The sequence below is a fragment of the Colletotrichum orchidophilum genome, assembly GCF_001831195.1.
Source record: "Colletotrichum orchidophilum strain IMI 309357 chromosome Unknown Scaffold_113.1, whole genome shotgun sequence".
NCBI classification, from domain to species: domain Eukaryota; kingdom Fungi; phylum Ascomycota; class Sordariomycetes; order Glomerellales; family Glomerellaceae; genus Colletotrichum; species Colletotrichum orchidophilum.
In genome coordinates, this window is record NW_019173069.1 from 131,381 (window position 1) to 151,620 (window position 20,240).

The 20,240-nt window shown below is 54.0% G+C and overlaps 6 protein-coding genes across 6 annotated transcripts; 4 read left to right on the forward strand and 2 right to left on the reverse strand.

Moving 5' to 3' along the window:
* Positions 1 to 1,503: 1,503 nt before the first annotated feature.
* CORC01_10981 (uncharacterized protein) lies at positions 1,504 to 2,318 on the forward strand (the record flags this gene model as incomplete). Its single annotated transcript, XM_022622608.1, has 2 exons — positions 1,504 to 1,783; positions 2,263 to 2,318. 2 exons carry the CDS (start codon positions 1,504 to 1,506, stop codon positions 2,316 to 2,318), a joined length of 336 nt encoding a protein of 111 aa, XP_022470918.1.
* A 437-nt stretch (positions 2,319 to 2,755) lies between these two features.
* On the forward strand, positions 2,756 to 2,961 carry CORC01_10982 (uncharacterized protein; the record flags this gene model as incomplete). The annotated part of the gene is made up of 2 exons (XM_022622609.1): positions 2,756 to 2,821; positions 2,899 to 2,961. 2 exons carry the CDS (start codon positions 2,756 to 2,758, stop codon positions 2,959 to 2,961), a joined length of 129 nt encoding a protein of 42 aa, XP_022470919.1.
* A 1,129-nt stretch (positions 2,962 to 4,090) lies between these two features.
* Positions 4,091 to 4,518, forward strand: CORC01_10983 (uncharacterized protein; the record flags this gene model as incomplete). Its single annotated transcript, XM_022622610.1, has 2 exons — positions 4,091 to 4,226; positions 4,304 to 4,518. The coding sequence occupies 2 exons, from the start codon at positions 4,091 to 4,093 to the stop codon at positions 4,516 to 4,518; spliced, it is 351 nt and encodes a 116-aa protein (XP_022470920.1).
* A 4,487-nt stretch (positions 4,519 to 9,005) lies between these two features.
* Positions 9,006 to 10,893, forward strand: CORC01_10984 (cation diffusion facilitator; the record flags this gene model as incomplete). The annotated part of the gene is made up of 3 exons (XM_022622611.1): positions 9,006 to 9,131; positions 9,192 to 9,275; positions 9,334 to 10,893. 3 exons carry the CDS (start codon positions 9,006 to 9,008, stop codon positions 10,891 to 10,893), a joined length of 1,770 nt encoding a protein of 589 aa, XP_022470921.1.
* Positions 10,894 to 12,352: 1,459 nt separating this feature from the next.
* Positions 12,353 to 17,126, reverse strand: CORC01_10985 (uncharacterized protein; the record flags this gene model as incomplete). The annotated part of the gene is made up of 2 exons (XM_022622612.1): positions 12,353 to 13,363; positions 13,425 to 17,126. 2 exons carry the CDS (start codon positions 17,124 to 17,126, stop codon positions 12,353 to 12,355), a joined length of 4,713 nt encoding a protein of 1,570 aa, XP_022470922.1.
* Positions 17,127 to 18,056: 930 nt separating this feature from the next.
* CORC01_10986 (uncharacterized protein) lies at positions 18,057 to 19,882 on the reverse strand (the record flags this gene model as incomplete). The annotated part of the gene is made up of 2 exons (XM_022622613.1): positions 18,057 to 19,093; positions 19,180 to 19,882. The coding sequence occupies 2 exons, from the start codon at positions 19,880 to 19,882 to the stop codon at positions 18,057 to 18,059; spliced, it is 1,740 nt and encodes a 579-aa protein (XP_022470923.1).
* Positions 19,883 to 20,240: the final 358 nt, after the last annotated feature.

Sequence of the window (20,240 nt, forward strand, 5' to 3'; positions counted from 1 at the left end):
CTGTTGCGGAAGTCTTTCCCGGTAACTTTTGCAGTTGCATATCGAGTAAGGATTTCGCAATGTCGTTGACTGATTTGTTTTGTCTTGGCTTAGAAGGCAGTAATGACTCTCGACAAGGCAGTATTGAACCAAGCACAGAACGCCACATCGGATCCATCCAGTACGGAGTGTGCTTTCCAATTCCGATGCGCCACGATGTGATGTAAAGGGAGCCGCGGAAGGCAGGTCAGCTCGGGTACCTTACCTGAGAATAGATGGTTCTGGCACGGAAGTCGCGGAGCAAATACAGGTAGTTGCAGCGGGAGATGCGACCCTGAGTTGGGCTCGGGGGCGTCTGAGGCCCGCGGAGTGGACGTACCTCACCGGCGTGAGCCAGAAAGCGCAGGAACACCCGTCGGAGTATTTCTTCGTGCGGCCGTACCTGAGCCTCGTCGCGTTCTCAACCTCCCGTCGTTGGTTTCCGGATATTCGAACATTCCGTCACAAGATCTGAGGTCCGTCCCGTCCAGTCTCAACCCAAGCAGCAGCCGTCAAACCCGCCGGAGTGGGAGCGGAACCGCCTGCTTTGCTTTCATGATCTCCACCATTCTGGTCAGGCCTCTCTATGTGGATGCTTCTCCTGCCACTATTAGGTAGGCTGCAGATCTAAAAGTTTGGAGAACAGTGGAGTGCGGGGAGCTGCATCGTCCCCGCCTCGTTCCCTTGTCCAGCTCTACTCTATGATGACATCGACGATGGCGAGTTCCCAATGGAGCACATCTTCCAACTTCCTGTTCTCTTGAAGATTCAAGTTTTCGTGGTTGGCGGAGCAGCCCGAGCATGGCAGCAAGTTACCACACCCGAGAGCAGCGCTGGCCGTCGGCCCTTCTACAAAACAATCCAAGCATTTCCTTGCTCAAACGTCAAACAACGTCCACCGTTCACTCTCAGCCATCCCTGCCTGTCTGTCTAGTGGATCTTTCGTTTTCATCGGCGACCACACCCAATTGCCCTATCTATGGCGGCAACTCAACGCCTGCGCCAGTTCTAGTTCCTATCGCCGGCAGCCGAGTCGAGGCCACATGTACAGGTTTGCCGCGCCCGACTGCCGCCTGCCCGGCTTCATGGCCGAGCTCGTGCCGCCATCCATGTGGACATCAGAATAGACACCTCGTCACTCGGCTCTTTCGTGATGTTTGGCAATTTCCTGTCATCTTTCGGGTCGCTTGTGACACCTACAAGTCTATCTCCTCGGCCGCTGAAAGTTATCCGATCATTTACAAGCCGCAGGCCTGACAATATTCCACGACGACACTGAACAGCACCTTCACAATACATCTACAACTTGGTCTGGTTTTCCATCTACATCGAACCCACGTATCCAAGTTGGTGTTCCTGTACCTAATTAATAGTCTGCCTGTCGCTCTTCCTTGCCTCTTAGCGAGGTTTAAACAGTCTCCAGCGTCTGGCGACGCAGGTTAACAGGAAGACATGCCCCCCCTTGCCAGCCGGGTGTCACATAATATGCTGTCACAGGAGCCTCAGTCATCAGAGAATGCCATCAGCCCCACGCCACAGGAGCCAATTCGACATCGCGAAAAGCAAGACGACGATGAACTGAGCCAACATCGGCCAGAGACTACTCAAAATGTTCCCAAATCGGAAAAGGACAACACTGAGGCGTCGAGTGCGGAGTCATCGGCCCAGAACCCGCCGTTGTCAAGCAAAGACTGTGTCATCAAACGGTTTTGGAGCGAACAAGTCAGCGTAGTGGTGGATTTTGAGACTTGCCGCGACCACTTAGGTACGTCTAGTGCGCATCAGACCTGTTGTCCCTGGGCTTTATACGCCCGGCGTCAATTCAGAGCCCTTCAAGACTGAGTTGGGAATGCCCCTCTGCATCCTCTCCAAAGCTCTGCTACCCCGTCCCAATTCCACGGGAAGAGGGTGGGATGTCACTGTTCCGGGTGTGTGTACACCGGATGGTCAACTTAGTAGCAGTCTGCAGGGTTTAGTGACTCTGCCGCCTCACTGTTCCGTGATCCGAACCTCACCGAAATCATCATTCGTGTGAGTGACGGTTGTCCCGAAAGTCGTGTTCTCACTACTAAGGTGTCGACCCCTGATCCATGATACGGACGGACGTGTTCATCTACCTTTATCCGTTCCCTGCATAGTAATTCTTGCGTGGTCAACAATTGGATTTAGACACCACCATTTCTCTGATATCATTTAATTTTACATTCTCCCTCTGCGAGATGGATACGCTTTTCTTTCTTTTAGGGTTCCGCAGAGTCGCACTCAACATGTGGACGGCGCTTTCCTCGCTCGGTCACTGATCATTATGGGTCAACCCATCGCTGTACTGCAACATTGTTTTGAGGATTCCTCGCTGCCACAGGCTTCTGCCGTCTTTTGCCAGAAAGCTACCATGATCGCAAACTTCACCGCCATCCCCACGTTATCAAACCTTATCTTTTGTCTTCGTAGCCGAGGATCCATTTCAGTTCACATTTCAGTTCACATTTCAGTTCAATAGCTGACAGAAGTTCTCCCTGTTTTCAAAGCCATTGAGCGGACCTTTTTAGGATACCTTCGTACTTCAGTAGCCACAGCTATCCTAGGAACAGTGGTAGCGCAGCTCTTCGCTTTGCAGGCGTCAGACACGGGGTTTGGATTCACGCTCGTAGGCAAACCTCTTGCCACTTTGTGTTACAGCTTCTCGATATGTATCGTATTGCTTGGGGCGTTCCGTGCCTGGAGGCTCCAGCATGCCATGTTTGCCGGGAAGGCATTGACCGGAGGATTCGAGATCACGACGCTTGCGTTGGGACTCTTGGCTGTATGTTTCTCTCACACTCTTAGGCACTTCTAGTGGCCCACCAATACGAATAAAATCTGTTACTGACGTTGTTACAGCTATCGGTTGTTTTCTTCGGCTTTCTTATAGCTCTTGATATCGTTGAAGAACCATCAGGATAGATGACGTCTTTGGACTGCCTGCCGCCGTCCGAAGGCTGCAGGCACTGGTAACGACTGGCCCAATGTGGTGCCGAATGAAATCGGTTGTCGTTTGTTTATTTTTATAAAAAAACGAAGATTTTCCGAGGATATTCTGTCTTTGATTGATCAGTACGTCCAAGCTAGGTATTCAGTGGCAACCGCTCTTGTTTCTCGTGGCTGTAATGTCAAGCCGCTGATTACAACAAGCGCAGAAGCTACTATTACCGCATAAACCCGTACTTTTTCACTAAAGACACAATTTTTCTTCGCGTCAGTTCAATATGAGCCGAGATCCAGACGCGCTCAATTTGAAGAGCGGGACGAGGGCAGACAAGTCGAACTTGGAGCCGTCGTGCCGTGTCTCGGCGAAGATGAAGCGCCGGTCGCCGCAGATTGATCCACGAATCGACATCCCATCAACTATTTATGAAAGAGTATTCCTATGAAGAGGCTGTGGGCTATACTTCTGACATACAATACATGAATGATCATTCACGAGTACCTGACTAGTTCGGATCAAAACAGGTTCTTGAACTCTGGTCCGGAGCGAAAACCAAGATGCTCGCGCGCGTATTACAGCCGGCGGCAATCCCATTTGAGAAAGCCTGTAGAGCCCGGATGCGTTTGTGAAGCCAGGACGTATCGGTCCAATGGGTGGGTCACCGCCGACGCCTCCCGGGACCGAGTCGGACCTGAGTGGATACTTCTTCTTCGGCACCTAGTCCGAGCTGCCGCGCTCTAGGCAGAAGCTCACGTGTCGACCAAGCGCACTTCGTGTCTTCCTGATATTGTGTCATCATACCTCATTCTTACATTGCTTTCATTCGGCATTGATTTGACCACTTCCTCGTCCGCCAGTCACCCGCACCTCGTAGCCTTTGGAACTTTTTTTTCGTTCACACCCAAAACGCACCGCATCCGGGTTTGACCTCTCAAAAGTCACTCCCCTGGACCGTGTTCCGTGATGGTGGGTACTATATGCATACTTAGGCTCAATTATCAAAAGCACAACATCCTGCAGACGCTAATACTGAAATCTTCAGTCTCCTGTGATTTACTCGAATCTCGATTGTAAACCCCGGCCCGTTCTCCCCATCTCGACTGCAGCATGAACTCCGCCCGTTCAGGCGAGGAGGTAGATGCGGGTCATCGCGCGCCTCCTCCTCCTCCTTCTCCTCCTGCCGGTGAAGACACGGGTCTTACACCGACGACTCAGAGTTCTGAGAGGCGCCAGGCAGCAGAAAGTATGTCGTAAAAACTCTAAACTCCCACCGCACAAAGAAATATCCTGTCTGGTCATGTGTCGCAAGCTAATGCATAGGGGCTGGCTGGCGTATAGGACCCATCGACGTCGAGCGCCAATGTGGGGTCCCACTGCCCGCGGGCCGTCACTGTGGAGGGTCTTTGGCTTGCAAGAGGCACTCGATGAGCTCGAAACGCTCCGTGGCTGGGCGATCTGCCCCGTACGACCAGTTACTCGCTGCCCTTATAGAGAGGAATCGATCTGAGAAGAGGGCCTTGGAAGAGACTAGTTAAAGGCTTCACGTATTCGTTTGTCGTCGATATACGCAGTCACTTGCATGGATTCGAGCGGTCAGTGGCATCTTTACGGTCGAGTCGAGCCGGTGAAAGATGGATATAGTGTTGAAGATCAATCAAGTGGATATATCAAGTCTTGTTCCAGCCCTCCGGGAGGAGATGGGTTCCTGTCCAAAGGGGTAATGTTGGCCCTTCTTTCCGGGCCGAACGGTTTTCTCATACTTTGAGGATGACTTGCGAGCAACGACCAAGGCTGGTGAGCAGGGCGCCATAATTGCATATGAGGCTTGCATCGGCATACTGCCTCCGCGCTCCATACAATCTGGCAGGGAATTGTAAGGAAGGATTACTGTGTCACGCAGTCTATAGTCTCCTCGGTGGCGATGTACCACAATCTCGTACCAGAACCTTTGTTGTCTAGGACCGCTGCGAAATCGGCCGACTACACTCACACCGGTATCCTGCACCCAATAACCGACGTTGATGTGGTGGCTGGAGCAGACAGAGTTCCGCCGGCAGATGTCAGGAAGTACAAGATAATTACGAGACGCCACCTCTGTACTATTTTCAAAGTTACCAGGCAGGGGAAAGAGCTCGCATCCTTGTTTTCTCTAGTCTAGCGTTGCATCAACTTAATAGACTTTAATAAACAGAGTATCCGGAGATGGCATGTTGAATCCAGTATCCGTGCCGACTCCCTGTCAAGCTGTATACTTTACAAGCAACTAACCATTCCTTGCGCGCAAATTTTAAGAGACCTGTAGACCTGTGTCCCTACTCTTCAGCACCATCCCCTCCGTTGTTCCTGGCCCTACTGCTCATACTGCCATTGCGCATACGAGTGTGCAGAGCGCACTGCCCAGATATACTAGGAAATATATTAGTTAGCCCCTAGCCCGCTCTTCTCGCCGTCTCAAGCCAAGCTAACTAGGCGAAGCCTGAAAGCCCATCGTCTGCTCTTGCTCGTCGCCATGTGTATGCCTCATGTCGGCGTGCGTAGTCACCGGCGACGTGCTACCTACCGATGAAAAAAAGCAGCAACGTGGAGTTGTTGACGCCTCAGACGAAGTTCTTCCCATTTGCTCTGCCTCTCAAATCCGGCCCTCTAGGCAACTTCTCAATTGTCAGGATACAGCGCGTCGACCGGCTCATTGACAACGGTGACGACGATTGAGTACAGACAGTACTCGCTGGTGGCTGAAGACACGCGCAAAGCTACTGCGAGCCAGGCCTGTCATTAGTGGATCCAATCTCTAGCGGAGGAGATTACAATCAATGCCAGAAGCATCCGCAGGCCGTGGCGCCTCGAACCGTCGTTACCCTTCGGGCCGGGGAGCAACGACTCTGGATAGTCCTCGCTGTATCACAGCTCCAACAGGAACTCAGATTGAGTGGAACCCACGTTATGCCCAGACAGTAAGTCTGTGTTGCGGAAGATGGCCGTAGAAAATATTCAAGAGCATAAAAGTCACATTGGAGGTATTGTAGACACGCAGCGAATGCCCAGTCTACCCCGCGGGCTACGACTGTGCATAAGTGGAACTTCAGAGCCCAGCTAGAGTATATCAAGATCAAGAAGATGCTCAAGGCTTCATTTAACGTTCAAACCGTGAAATATTGCATGTGCCTCAGACATGACGATGGCGTCTGATCCTGTGTCTGGTAGGGCTTCGATAGGCTTGGCATCGATGAGACCATAAAGATGCCGCCTCTCGTTTTCAAGGAAGCGTAAACCGAGTCGCCTGTTGACTTGAAAAATGGTAGTGACAGTCCGGTTTTGGTACGTCTTCACTGGCCCTGTGGTATGATGGAAGGGAGCTGAGAGTCAGGTCATAAGCACGACGCTGGAGACTGGGGCGTTTCAGATCCGATACTTTCTCTATCCCCTCTGGAACTGAAGAGTTAGCGGTGGCGGTTGGCGTGGTTAGTGATGGTGATGTAACAAACGTCCTCACGAATGCACCTCCCTCGTGCGGAATGCCTGACCATGGACACATCAAGATATTTGCAGCAGCGGCAACAAAAGAGGCACAATCGTATCGAGACACGCTGCCGCCGTGGTTGTGTTTGTCAGTCACGGAGACCTATCAGGAAATCAATGCTGTCAATCGTGGTGAGCAGAAGCCGCCGCCCGCCGTGTTTTCCATCATCGCCCTCATCGGTACAAGAGTACGGAGAGCGATTGCAAAAGGATTGACCAGCTAGATTAGTCTTGTCCGCATCTCGAAGACAAATCGTGGAAAGGCAGCGTCTCTAACACTGAATAAAATAGCCTAGCCCTGGGAGGTGTCGTGAAAAGGTTTAGTCGCCGGGGCCGAGCTGGGGAGTCCACAACGGCTCCCGGCCTGGGCGACCGGACTCGACGGGCGGGTATCGCAGCCGGGGATGACAGGGATGAGTGGCGGATGCTTGAGAAACTCGCAAGGCGGCGACGAGGGCGGAAGACGACGACAACTTGGGGGCGAAACCACGTTTTTTGGCATGGCACCGAAATCGGAGCTGACTGGGATGGCTGGACAAGTGCGCCAATGATTCCTGAAAAGGAGTGATCAACCCATGACGAACGTATCCCTGGGTGTTGGGAAATGGTCGGGTGTACCACAGTAACACTGAAATGATGGAAAAGCTCCGAGCCGAAATTTCCCACCGCAACGGTACTCCGACCCGAGCTGGTGAACACTGGGCTTCGGTTACAGTTGCACGCTTTCGAAGGAGCCGTGGTGCTGTTGCAGGAAGTGTCGGGACTCGGAAGGGAGTGCAAGACAAGTGCTGGAGAGAGACGGGCTGACTGGTGGCTGGCACGGCTGGCCAGGGTGCCTCAGTGAGAGAGCAGGAGCTAAATACCAGAAATACGTATCCTGACCGTGGAACTTACCTAAGGTACATTAGCACGCTTAGGTTCGGATACCGCCATGCCACCTCAATCAACCAGTACGAAGAAGCCGCGATGCAGGTCTGGTGGGGGTGGTTCTTGTCTCTATTCGGCCAATGAGAGGCCGATCGCAAGCGGCCCCCGCAGCCCATCGGCCAAGAATGCGCGCAGAGAGACGGGACGTTGATACTGTTGGACAGAAAGCCGGAAGCTTTGATAATACTGCATCATCACGGTCTAGTCTGCAGTGTGGCTTCTCCCAAGGTACCTTATCACCTTACCATAGGGAGGGAAGGTACTCGGTAGATCCGCCTGATCTCTGGCTGTAAGGTTCACGGGCATACATGCCCGAAGCTCGGGCTTTTTGTCACTGAGGTGCGGTAGCGGCAGCGGCGATGGGGCCGGTGCTGAAGCGGAGGACCGATGCATTTCCGAAGCACTCGGGCTTCGCTGGCTCTTTCACCAGTTCTTGCCCAGCTCGGGTACCTTACCTTGCGTTTGAAATTAGGTTCCTCTAGTCGATAGTGAAAGCTGAACCATCTAGGTACGGAGACGTCAGGTTCCCTTCGCTTTGCTTCCATCTTTCATCCCTCCACCCGGATTACATCTTACATCCCCTTTCTAAAGCTGATCTCTGTCTGAGTTGACGGTGCCCTGAGATGCCACTTGCCCCCCTTTGCCCCCCCTTGCCCCGTGCCCTTTCCCCTTCCCGTACAGTTGGAGCCGGCCCCTGGTTCCTATGCATCCATCTCATTTGTTTGTTTTTGCGTGCTGCGAGCAGCCAACAGTGAGCACGTGTTATTCGCCCGCAGAGGGGGAAATAGTAAAATAGTTTCCAAGTTCGTACGCTAATTAATGAGGCGAGGAAGAGGAGAGACAGCCTACGGCAAGAGGGTAAGAAAAAGAAAAGACAGGCCCATTCCGTCTAAATACCCACCCACGAATATCAGTACATTTCTGCAAACCGTTCGCTGTTGGATTGCGCATTGCGCCGTCTCTGCGTCTGACCGCGTTCCGGCTCTTTTTCTCCAGTTCTTTAACCCCCCCGACTCTTATCCATCCCAAGTAATTGTCGGTATCCGTACAACATCTGAGAAAGGAGAGAGCGTGAGAGAGACCGGCTGCAGCAAGAGCAGTAGGCACCGGGCACCGGGCACCGACAACTCACAAACCAAACAAGCAAGCAAGCAAGCAAGCAATGCAGAACGAGAGCGATATTATTCCCACCCCGTAAAGTCAAGATACAGCGTAGCGCCAAACCCAACTCGCGTCGTCACTCTGCCACACTCCACTACCGCACCGCACCCTCCCCCAAAACTCAGTCTTGTTTTTTAACCCTCCAACTTCCAGATTCCGCGCAGCAGCAGCACTCAAATATCATCCCGACAACGCCCCTCCTCCCTCTCTCCTTACGCTCTTTTCCCCCTCCCCCATCCCCCTGTATCCGATCCGCGTATCCTCAACCACCAACGGGCAACAACGCCAGCGACGGTGACAGCGACGTTACCTCTTTCCACAACTTGCTCACTGGCCCAACCCAACACAACCCAGGGCTCCTAGAGCTCTTTTCTTCCTCTTCTCATCGTCCGCAGTCAATCGACATTTGCCCATCATGGCGTGGTCAAAGTCGACGCGGATCAGCATCATGCTGGCCATCGATGTCGTCTTCTTTCTGGTCGAGCTGATTGTTGGTTTGATTGTCAAGTCGCTGGCCCTGACTGCCGATGCCTTCCACATGGTGCGTTTTACCCGATACTACCCTGCCGCGCCGCGTGCGACGTATCGCTAACTGAAGTAGCTCAACGACATCATTTCCCTCTGTGTCGGACTCTGGGCTGTCGCCGTGGCAAGGAAGGCCACCACCGATAAATATTCGTATGGCGTACGTCATTCCCCTTTCCCTCGATTGACGACGTTATTAATCTGATTCGAACGTACAGTGGTTGCGAGCTGAGATCCTCGGCGCCTTTTTCAACGCCGTCTTCCTCATCGCCCTCTGCGTCTCCATCATCCTCGAGGCCATTACCCGATTTTTTGACCCTCCCGAAATCGACAACCCCGTTCTCATTCTCGTTGTCGGTGCATTTGGCCTTGCCTCCAACCTCGTCGGCTTCTTCGTCCTCGGCGGCCACGGCCACTCCCATGGCGGCGGTGGCCACGATCACGATCACGGTGATGGCGAGCACGACCACGGACATGATCACCCCCACTCTGCAGAGCACGCCGCCGAGGAAGGCCGCGCCCACGTCTCACACGCTACCGATAACGACGGCGGCAATATCGGCGATATCCTCCCCGAAGCCATCGTAGCCAGAGCCAGCGCCGGTGCCAACCCCGAGACGCCTCGTCGTATTCGCTTCGACGGAGAGTCCGATCCTTCGGGCCGCGCCCAGAGCCGCACATCGGCCACTTCCAAGAGCCAAAGCCGGAGAAACAGCTCGCGAAATCACTCGCGTCTCACTAGCATTGAGGACATCAGCATCTACCCTTCCAGCTTCCGCCAGGAAATCATCGACGCCAGCCGGCCTCAGCTTGACGGACAGGAATCGACCACAAGCGAGAGCGAAGTTGAGGAGACTGTCATCGACGACGACGAACCCAACGAGGAGTCCCCTCTGCTGAAGTCCAAGGCCAATGATCACTCCTACGTGATTGAGAACTCCCGCGGCCGATCCGCCCACAAGCACTCGAGACGCGAATCCAGTCTTCACGTCGATCACAACCATAACAAGGAGCGCAAGAAGGCCAGTGGCGGCCACGGTCATGATCACGGCGACATGGGAATGAACGCCATGGTTCTCCACGTCATTGGTGACGCTCTTGGCAACGTCGGTGTGATTGTCACCGCTCTCATCATCTGGCTGACCGATTGGGAGGGCCGTTTCTACGCCGATCCCGCAGTTTCTCTGTTCATCACTCTCATTATCTTAAAGTCCGCCATACCCCTCACCAAGGCGACCTCCAAGGTCCTTCTCCAGGCTACCCCCGACAACATTGATCTCCAAGAGATCCGCGAGGATATCGAGCAACTGGAAGGTGTCCTGAGCTGCCACCACGTTCACGTCTGGCAACTCTCCGACACCAAGATCGTCGCCTCCCTACACGTCCATGTCAACTTCCCGATCTCCGCCGAGGGTGGTGAGAGATACATGCAGCTTGCAAAGTCGGCCCGCCGGTGTCTCCACGGCTTTGGCATCCACGCAGCCACCATCCAACCCGAATTCCGCGGCGACGACGAGCACCACAATGTCACCGAGGACGACCACATTGCTCAGTATGATGGCACTGCTACTGTCGGCTCGCCGAAGCAGGCTTGCCTGCTGCAGTGCGTGGACGATTGCGAAGCCGGCGGCTGCTGCACCGAGTCGACGGCTGCCGGCAGTCTGCGCAGCCAGTCTACCCACAGCCATGATGGCCACGGACACGATCACGACCACAGCAACGGCCACAGCAACGGCCATAGCAACGGCCATAGCCACGACCATGGACATTCCCATTAATTCGATCCGCAGCCCAGCTCCCTCTTGCACCATCTTTCTCAATAGAGCGCGGCACATCTTGAGTAGGGTCCAAGGGGTTTTCATTTTTTCACCATCGCAAGGGCGAGGCTTTTTGCTTTCTAATTTCGCTACTTGAACCATCAAAAAGACTGGCGTTTCGGGCTGGGTTAAGACATAGGACAGGGTGAAAATGACTTTAGTTCGAGGTTCAATAGAGGCAACCTGGCCACTATTTCCACGTCTCGGCGACTCGACTCGCCTCTTTACCCCCTACATTTCCTTTCTGTTATTTTTTATTTTTGGAGCGGCTTGCGTCTTCCTTTTGTAGAATATCCCACAAGCTCTAGGGTCATCCGTGACGGCGCGATTCAGTCAGGATGTGGAGCGCGTACAATCAGTTACAGTAATTGCAAAAACAAAATACAGCTTTTTTCTTGCACACTTCTAGATTTTTTTTCACGTCGAAAGCAAGGTGAGAAATTTCCGTGTGTATTCGTAGCATCTGTCGGTTGACTGTCTGTCTCGGGTGTACTAGTATTGCCCGTGGCGCTGGTCTGGGGTCTACCCGGTTCCATGACACCACACCACCGTGATGGAGGAAAACGTTCTGCTGGCCTCCGGTCCTTCAGCCTAGGTACTATTCCTTGGCCACTGTCCAAGGAGAGAGATGTGCTGGCCTTTTGCAACTTTTGACTTTGACTCTCTGCCTTGGCGACGGGGAAAACACTTCCCTCCCAAGGGCATCCTCGTAGCTCCGCCGCCACGCTGCCGCCACCAACCCCGTTTCTCGAGCATTGATGGACACAAAAGACAAGAAAGCTACGCTTGTCACATGCGTCGTCTTGAACATTCAAGAAAAGATACGAACGGGGCAAAAAGAGGTCTGTCAGCCTGGTGGCGTTCGCCCACGGAAATTAAATTATGCAGCCTCGAGCTTTAACCACGTCAAAAGGACCGATGAGAAAAGAGAAATTACTGGACCGAGGGAGGTATCATTACGATTTTGGGAGGGTGAAGGGGGGGGGCCAACTCTTCCTCTCCTGCTCCCTCTCCCCCCTCATGTCTGAATGGGGTTTTTGAACTAATACACTAACAGCATGACACGCTAGAGCCGCTCGCCGCGAGGGGAGAACGACATGCCTCACGTAAATCCTTCGTCGTACCCCTTACTCTTTTTACCCCCTCGCTTTGGTTTGCCACGTTTCGCTTCCCCTTGGACCTATTGTAATGATGATGTATAATCCCGCCGTGCCTCCGCTTTCTCGGACCCGAAAAGAACGCCTGGGAAGTATTTTGATTTCACGCTGCCGTGGTTCGAAAGCATGGTAAGATGACTGAAGAAGAAAAGAAGGAGCAATTTGCGAGATCCTTGTAGGAAACGTATTGGCATGATGACGGTTTCCTGGCGTTGACTCACAGATCTCCCGCCACTTTTTATGAAGAAGCGGCTTGGGGATGTTTACTTGGGCAGCGAGCTGGAAGGTTTCTTGATGACAAGCTTCACCTTCTTGGGAGCAGACTGACCCTCAACCGGAGGTGGCGATGACTGCGGCGGAGGCCTCGGCGGCAGTGACGCTGGGACTGGTGGAGGACTGGCCGCAGACGGAGCGCCAGGGAGAGGCTTCCGAGCCGGCTTCGCATTGATGCTCTCAGATGGGGGAGGAGCCGGCGATCCAGCGGGAGAGGCTCGAACACTCAACGGTGTCCCAGGTCTCCGAATCTTGGATGGATCTCTGATGGGCATCTGACTCTTGACGCCAGCCTTCTTGAGAATCTTCTTGAGGTTCGGGTGCCGGAACTTGAACATCCTGCGCTTCCTCACCACAGTGCCGTCAGGCCGGACACTCAGCTTCGCCTTCTTGAGAGCTGGCGATGCGTCGTCAACCCCCGGGACCTTGTCGGGCCGGGGTCGCTTCTGCGATTTGCTGCTGCCGGGCTCAGGGGTAGGTTGGGGAGTTGAACGCCCGTTTTGCTGCATAGACGACGACGACGACGATCCCGAAGATACCACAGATTTCGCAACTCCTGGCTTGACGATACCGGGCTTCACATTTGGCGGCCTAGACCCGGGGAGCTTCGAGAATGACGGCTTTGGGGTGGACACCTTGGCATTCGAGTGCGCGACAATAGAGTCTGCTTCCCGCGGAGCGGGTGATGGTGCCGCGCTTGGAACGGGAGACTGTGTGGCAGAGACCGGCGACGGGCGGGGAGCTGTGGAGGCAGGTCGCGGGAGAGAGACCGTAGGCTTGCTGGATTTGGCGACGCCACTCTTCATATTGACAATTAGTCGCTTGGGTTCGGGCGGCCGGGATGGTGCAATCACGGGAGCAGGTGCAGGTGCAGATACTGGTGCTGGTGCTGGTGCTGGTGCTGGTGCTGGTACTGGTACTGCTGCTGGTACTGGTGGTTCAGGCTCTTTGATCTTTTGCGGCATGGCCGTCTTGAAGAAGGCCTTGAAGTTGACAATATTCTATGCGTGCGTTAGCAACAGTGAACAAGGGAATACTAGCCACGCCGAGGGAGAAACTGACCCTGCCAGGTTGACGCTGAACTGGACGGTTGACTCTCCATCGCTTGGGATACTTCAGAGTGATCGTCCATCGGTCCGCAGCGTCGACTATGGTGCCGCAAAGCTCCAGCAGTGTGATCTTCTCGGAACGCCCAATCAAATTGGAGTTAATCGCCTTCCAAAATGCTCGCTCCAATGCCGCCTCTTGCTCCGAAAACTGCTCTTCCATTTCCGTCCTCAAAGCCTCGAGTGCGACATCAATGTCCTGCTTCCGTGCGAATTCTTTCCGCCTTTTCTGCGTCTCCGCCTCAGTGTTGTCCACGATCATGAGCCCACCGTCAGGAACAGCAGGCGCAACCTTAGCCCGCGACTGCTCGCCAAATGCAAGACTTGCCAGACCTGTACAGAATATCTTCACAAGCTTATCCCGCACGAATGGAGATCGGTCAGTGCTCATAACGGAAAGAATTAGGCGGAAGACAGGCAGATCCATCATATAACCGAGATCCACCAGAGCCTCGAAAGCCTTGATTCGAACAAGGTCGCACGTGTCATCCTGCAGGTACTGGACAAAGGCCACAGCGCTTCTTGGAATGACTCCTGCCTTCATGAGCTTGCGTCTGCACTCGAGCGCGGTCGTTGTCCAGATGTTCTGGTAAGAGTTGGCCCATTCATCCATCCTGCGGAAGCGGTCAATCTCGATAATGGCCTCCCTGAGGAAACCTTTCTCCTCGGCTGACATGTCCACATCCATGGCATCGTCCGACTCCCGTTTCTTCTCTGGAACCAAGCTATGGGCAAGAGCCTCTAGAAGCTTGGCAACGTAGAAATGATCCGAATACGGGTTATTGGCATTGTTGTTGAACTGAACTTGATTCAGGAGGAAGCGTCGTGCAGCTTCGGGACATCTGCCGCTAGCGTCGCGAATCTTTGCAATGGCCATAGGTAGTGTGCTCTGCACGATGTATTGTTTCTTGTCTGAAAAGTCGTTTGGCCGAGGCATGGAGGTATCAGGGTAGCAAAACATCTCTGTAAAGGCTTTCAGCAGATGGGTCATACCAGCCATCGAGACCTTATCTGCGGCGTGGTGAAATAACATCTCTGCAGCCATGGTCCTGATGCCATGAAAGTATCGCCGGTCGACAAGGGTCCTGGTAAGGAACGTCGACACCAGTGGATGGGGCGGACTCTTCTTCAAGTATAGCATCGAATCCTGCTGCGCCACGACATCCCTATCTTGCTGGAGCTGAGACACGTACATGTAGCTTTGGAGATTTGTCTTCATCTCGCAGGCCCATTCAAAGTCAGCGTCCATTCGAATCCACTCGTACGACTCTTGGTCCATAGCTTTTTCGATCTCGGGCTCCCATTCGGAGAAGTCCCACTTCCTCATGTCTTCGGGATTGGTTAGAACGTCACCCAGGCAATACAAGAGCGCATCTTCGTTATTGTCAGGGTCTGCAGCAGACTGTGCACTGAGCTTTTCCGTTGCTCTCCTCTTTCTCTTTAATCGCTTGTACTTGGTGTTGTAAGGAATCTCGAACTTAGCGGCCTTAGCAGCATCCTCGCGAATTTCCACTATGTGTTCATAAGGCGTTCCATCAGCTTCGTGAATCCTGATAGTCATGGGGCCTGTAAAGAGGCTGGCTTTCTCGTCTGTCTTGACACCATGCGCTTTTTCCTTAATAGCGCGAAGGAATTCCGACTTTTTCAGGAGCTCTGCTTCGCTCATAACTTTATCCTGAACTTGGCGAATAGTCATCTCCACGCAGAGTCTTTTCTTGTTGAACCGTTGGAAAACGTCGAACCTCGGACAGCCCGAACCGTAAACCCATTGGTTCCAGAAAGCCTCGAGTTTGTTTCTGGCGTTCTTTTCACAAACTCTCTGAAACGACTCCGTGTTGATAATCCATTCGCTCTGCCTATCTCCGATGTTGGCCTTGTAGAGAATCCGGGAAATGATGCGTGTGAGATTGGTCTGGGCAGGCGCCTTCATCAACCGCTTGTCGAGAATGAAGAGCACCAGGGGCGCCTTGAGTGCCATGAAGTCCATCTCAAAATCTCCAATATGCAGGAGATGGCCAAGTTCGTGCAGTGATGGCCGCTTGATATCGACTGTCACCAGCTTGTCTGACATGGTTTTCATTCGGAATCTGTAGTCGTTGTTGCCGCACAGCTTCTTCAGGAAGAGGTCAGTCATGTAGTAGGCGATGCCGATGACGACCCAGAGATCTCTGCGTGTATTTGGGAAAAGGTTGATTCCACTCCACTGCGAGGCCAGGCTGTATACCAATTGCCTTGTGACGTCCACTTCTAGGTCGATTATGTCCTCGGGGAACAATAGGCGGGTGCTGACGAACGATAGCGATTGAAGGGCTACCGTATCATCCATCATGTCATCGAGGAAGCACATCTTGTAGTTGTCGAATGGGTATCGGGCAAATGTGAGGGTGAAAAAGTCGGCAGCCGCGGCGAGCGCTGCGCAGCTGTTTTGGACCTCTGCAGCTCTTCCGGGAAGGCAGTAGCCGTGGATCTTGAGCGCACTAGCGCCGAGTTTCTCATCATTTTCTTCTGTACGGAAATCTGAGAACAGGTCGACATGCTCGAACGGACCGACCGCGAAGCCGATTTTCTGTACGGCGACCCGCTTCTCCATCTCAAAAGTCATGATCTTCTTCTGCTCGTCTTCAGGATCGACGATCTCGTCTGACAGAATGCCGGAGCACACGACTGTCATCTCAAGAAGCTTGTCTTCCTCAGTGAGAGCGAAATCTCTGTCAGCCTTGGACTGATTTGCCCCACGATCCCGGTTGCCATTCGCATTGCCATTCCGGTGTTGGGTGGCCAGAGGTTGCCAAAGTGCGTCGCCCAGCGTCCTTGGGCATTTGACGGCCATCGTCCACGTTGGAAGCGTGCCGGGGTCGTCAACGCACGGGAAAATACAGGAAGCAGTCCCCGGCTCGATGGAATGTCGAGTGTAGGCGTGCGGGTATCGAAGATCTCCGGGATCAACGCCAACAAACTGAACGCCATCCCGCACAAGCTTGGTCTTGAAAGGTATCGTGACACGATATTCCCTTGAGCCAGTTAGCTCGCTTTCGGGAAGCTCCGCAGAGTTTGGCGTCACGCTCGAAACGCGAATCTTGAGGGTCGGCCGTTTGGTGACTCCCACTCCAGACACCGGTTCCTCCTTGACAACTCCCTTCGTCTTCTTGAGATCTCTCAGACTGACTCGCAAGGCACCATCAGCGGGTGTACAGCCTACCAGCTCTCTATTCTCGGCAGGCACGTCACTCTTTCGGTTGTGCATGAGGGGGCGCATCCGAATCTTCCTCAGGTCGTGATGCGAGGCATTCCAGTCATAGTATTTCGGATAGTCCAGTAACTTATACGGGTCCGTGTACGTAGCTGACACCTTTTTGGGCGGGCCGAGGGGGTTCTGATCCTTGAGGGCGGTGACCGTGATGTTCTTGACATCGATCTCGGACTGTCGCGCATCAATGGCGAGCTCATCGAGCTGGGCATTCCCCACTATGCCAAACGTGATGTGGGATTTTCCTTCGATTCGTTTCGCCCTAAAGTTGATCTCGAGCTCGACATCTTGTTTCAGGACGAAATACGGGTAGGGCGGCTCGTCCTTCATTGGGGGTAGATCATCTTCGGAATCGCTGCCGATGACCTCGTCGACGGCGGGGGCGGCCGCAGCGGCCTCGATGGCGCTCATGGTTGGCTCAGTTTGCGCTCGAGAATATGACGTCGCAGTTTGGCATCAAGCAAAAAGCTCGAGTCGCTCGAGCCGCCGGTTGCTCGTTTGATGAGGTGAGGTCCGGCGGATACGATTCAAGAAGGTGCGCCGGCGCGATATTCTCAGGTGCTGGATTCAACGATGGCCTCAATCATCCTGTCGCTGCAGTCGGCGTCGCGAAGTTGGGAAATCGGTCGTGAGAGAGCGTAGGACGAATTAAATAGGATAGTCAAAAGGACCAGTGGCACTGAGAATATTAAAATGCCTTTCACCGGTGGTACGGCGGTACGACCAGCTGAGAAGTAGGAGGTTGAGAGAAGTTCTGCTGCGACCAAACACGAAATCTGAGGTCGGCAGCAGCTGGTGCAGTTCAGGCCTGCCAAGGTCAGCGCGTCCCACGGTTCGCCGCGACTGAGATGGAGCTGCCGGAGCCACCTTGGCTCTTGCGCCTGCCTGTTGGGCGGGTCACACCTCGACCTCGGTTATGTAAGCAGATCAAGTTCCAAGGTGCGCTCGTTGGTTGAGCCACCAACCGTGAAGCTCCTTCCCAAGTGACCAGCCGACAGGTCCTCCAAACAGAGCCGCCATTCAACCGCCAATTTTCTTCCTCCCTCTTTTGGGAAGGAACTCATGATTTATTTCACGATCCGAATGCGCGTTCTCGGCGGAGCTCATTTCGACTGTTTCCTTATCCACCTGATTTACAGTCACAAAGCGACATGATTTACTCAGTATGGACAACTTAGGGCAAATCAAACGCTTGTTCTTGAGCCGTGCCAACCCAGCAGTCTACAGATGATAATGTTACAACCAGACATCGCGCCAACCCGATGCAATACAAGAAGCAGACACGGCACACCAGGTATTCCACAAGCATCGCCTGGTGATCCTGCAGCCGAGTACCTCTGATCAGGTTCGGCCGCGGCGATCACGGCGCTTTTTCCTCGCATGTACCCTCAGCGTCTCCTCATCACGCAACTCTTCGGGGAGATCGAAGTCGATCTCGGGTATCTCTGGTAACGGATGTCCCCATGCTACCACCTTGCGGCCGGCGCGCCTGTGCCGGTGCAAAGCGCTCTCACGCTCGTATCTCTTCTTGAAGAAGGATTTGAATTCCCTCGGGGGTTCAGGCTTTGGAGGAGGCCGTGGCTGTGGTGTCGCACGTTGGCGCTTCTTGCTGTTCTTGGACCCTCTTGACCTTTCCATGGCTTCTTCACGAAGCTGCTGGGTCACAGAATCGTCATCGTCATCGTCAGAACCTGGAGGATCACCGTCACTGATATCGCCAGTCTGGTCATCTCCTTCGACACCATCCTCGCTGCTTTCGGAGTCTGCAGATGTATTCTCGTCCCCGCTTGATGACTCCTCTGCTTCTTCTGCTTTCTCTGCAAGAACGCGATCCTTCTCCGCCTTGCGGCGTTTCTCCTCCAAGCTCCACTGACGGAACTTGTCGAGGATGGCTTGGCAACCCTTGACAAAGTGCTGCCGTGCTGGCTCGAACTGCTTTTTTCGCGTTTCGGTTATACCACTAACACCCATGACTCGCAGCCAGTCATGACCCTGAAGACCGTCCAGGAGCCGTGCAATCTGGTCTTTTTCATGCTGGGCCCGCCCCCTTTCGGTATTACGAATGGACCTTTCCAGCCTTTCCGCCCTCTTGTGGGACGATACAAAGGATGCATCGGGAAGAGGGTCTTCTACGGGTTCTCGCTTGTGCGAAATACCCAAGAAATCAAAGTCTATCCGCTGGGCGTCGACAAGCTCATCAAACAGAGCATCGCCGTATCCACGCACGGGAACTTGATGTCCGGCCGGCGAGTGTGCTGAGCCATCGAATACTATGCTGGGATTTGGAGTCGCTCCTAGATTTCGGTGCCACGGGACTGGATGGTGGCGTGTGGGGTTCGAGTCAAAAATGACTATCGGGGTATCGAGATTGAAAAGCTCTAAAAGGACAGTCCTTAGTAAGTGTACAACGATGAGTTTGCTCGGCCTTGCAGGCAGAAACAAGTTAAGGGTACTGGGGGCGTACGCTGTTCTTTCGGTTCATTGCCGATGACCTCGTCATACTCGGGAAAATACGCCGACAGCTCGCTCTTGAAACGAGTGGCCTCTTGAGAGCGCAGTTTGCGCCCCCCCTCCTTTGTGTGGGTATCGGCTTCGCGGGGCTGTAGGCGATCCAACTCGTGTTTGATCCCATTAATGACCTTTTCCTGATGCTTGGTCAACTGGGCAGCATTGTTATTTGCAGCAGCCGTGGCTAGATTCGGGGGATGCACCGTCGCGACGTGTTGCAGTGCGGGTTTCGGCGTGGGCTTTGCTAGGGGTGCGGCCGCCTGAGGCTTCGTGGCCGCGGTCGTGGTCGGGTGCGGAGTCGGGGTGACGTTTGCCGTGGGTGTCGCGTTGGCGACAGCAGGCTTGCTCGACAACAAGGCAGGGCGAATGAGGATTTCGATGCTCGTCCGCGGTCGCTTGGGCTTTTGGTGGTCGAAATCGACGAGATGATCGGTCGGGTCGAGCTGGCGCTTGGTGCGACCGGGCAGCGAGTGATGGTAGCTGGAGATGTTTTGGGGGGTGACAGCGGCGCGCGTCACAGTGTTCGTGTTGGCGGCTGCGAAGGCCTGAACGGGATGGTGAAGGGGATGGGGGTGAAGCTGCTGCTGGACGAGGCCTTCAGTGTTGGTCCTCCGGGTGGAGCGCGTGACGGAGGCCATTGGCGACGATTGAATAGCCATTCATTGTTCGCCGGTCGGGTCGTCGCAAGGGCGATTGATGGTGTCGATTGATGAATTTTTTTTTTCCCGCTTGGTCTCTCTCGGTCGCAGAGTCACGGTCGGGTGTCGTCGTCGTCGATTGCGATGCGGGAAGTCCAGGCAGGCAGTGAGTGGTCTTCTGGCCCAGATTTGGGGGTGTGGCACGGTTGGTTTTGCTCAGAGGTGCTTTGCTCTGTCTGGCACCTGTCTGGTCGCCTACTTCTGCACTGTCCTTTACTGGGCGCTACTGCCGCTGGCAGGTGCCTGCCCAGTGTTTGCGTCCTCCACGGGAATGCTTGCCTCTACTGAATGCAGTGGCCGGCCGCCGTGGCCGCTGTGG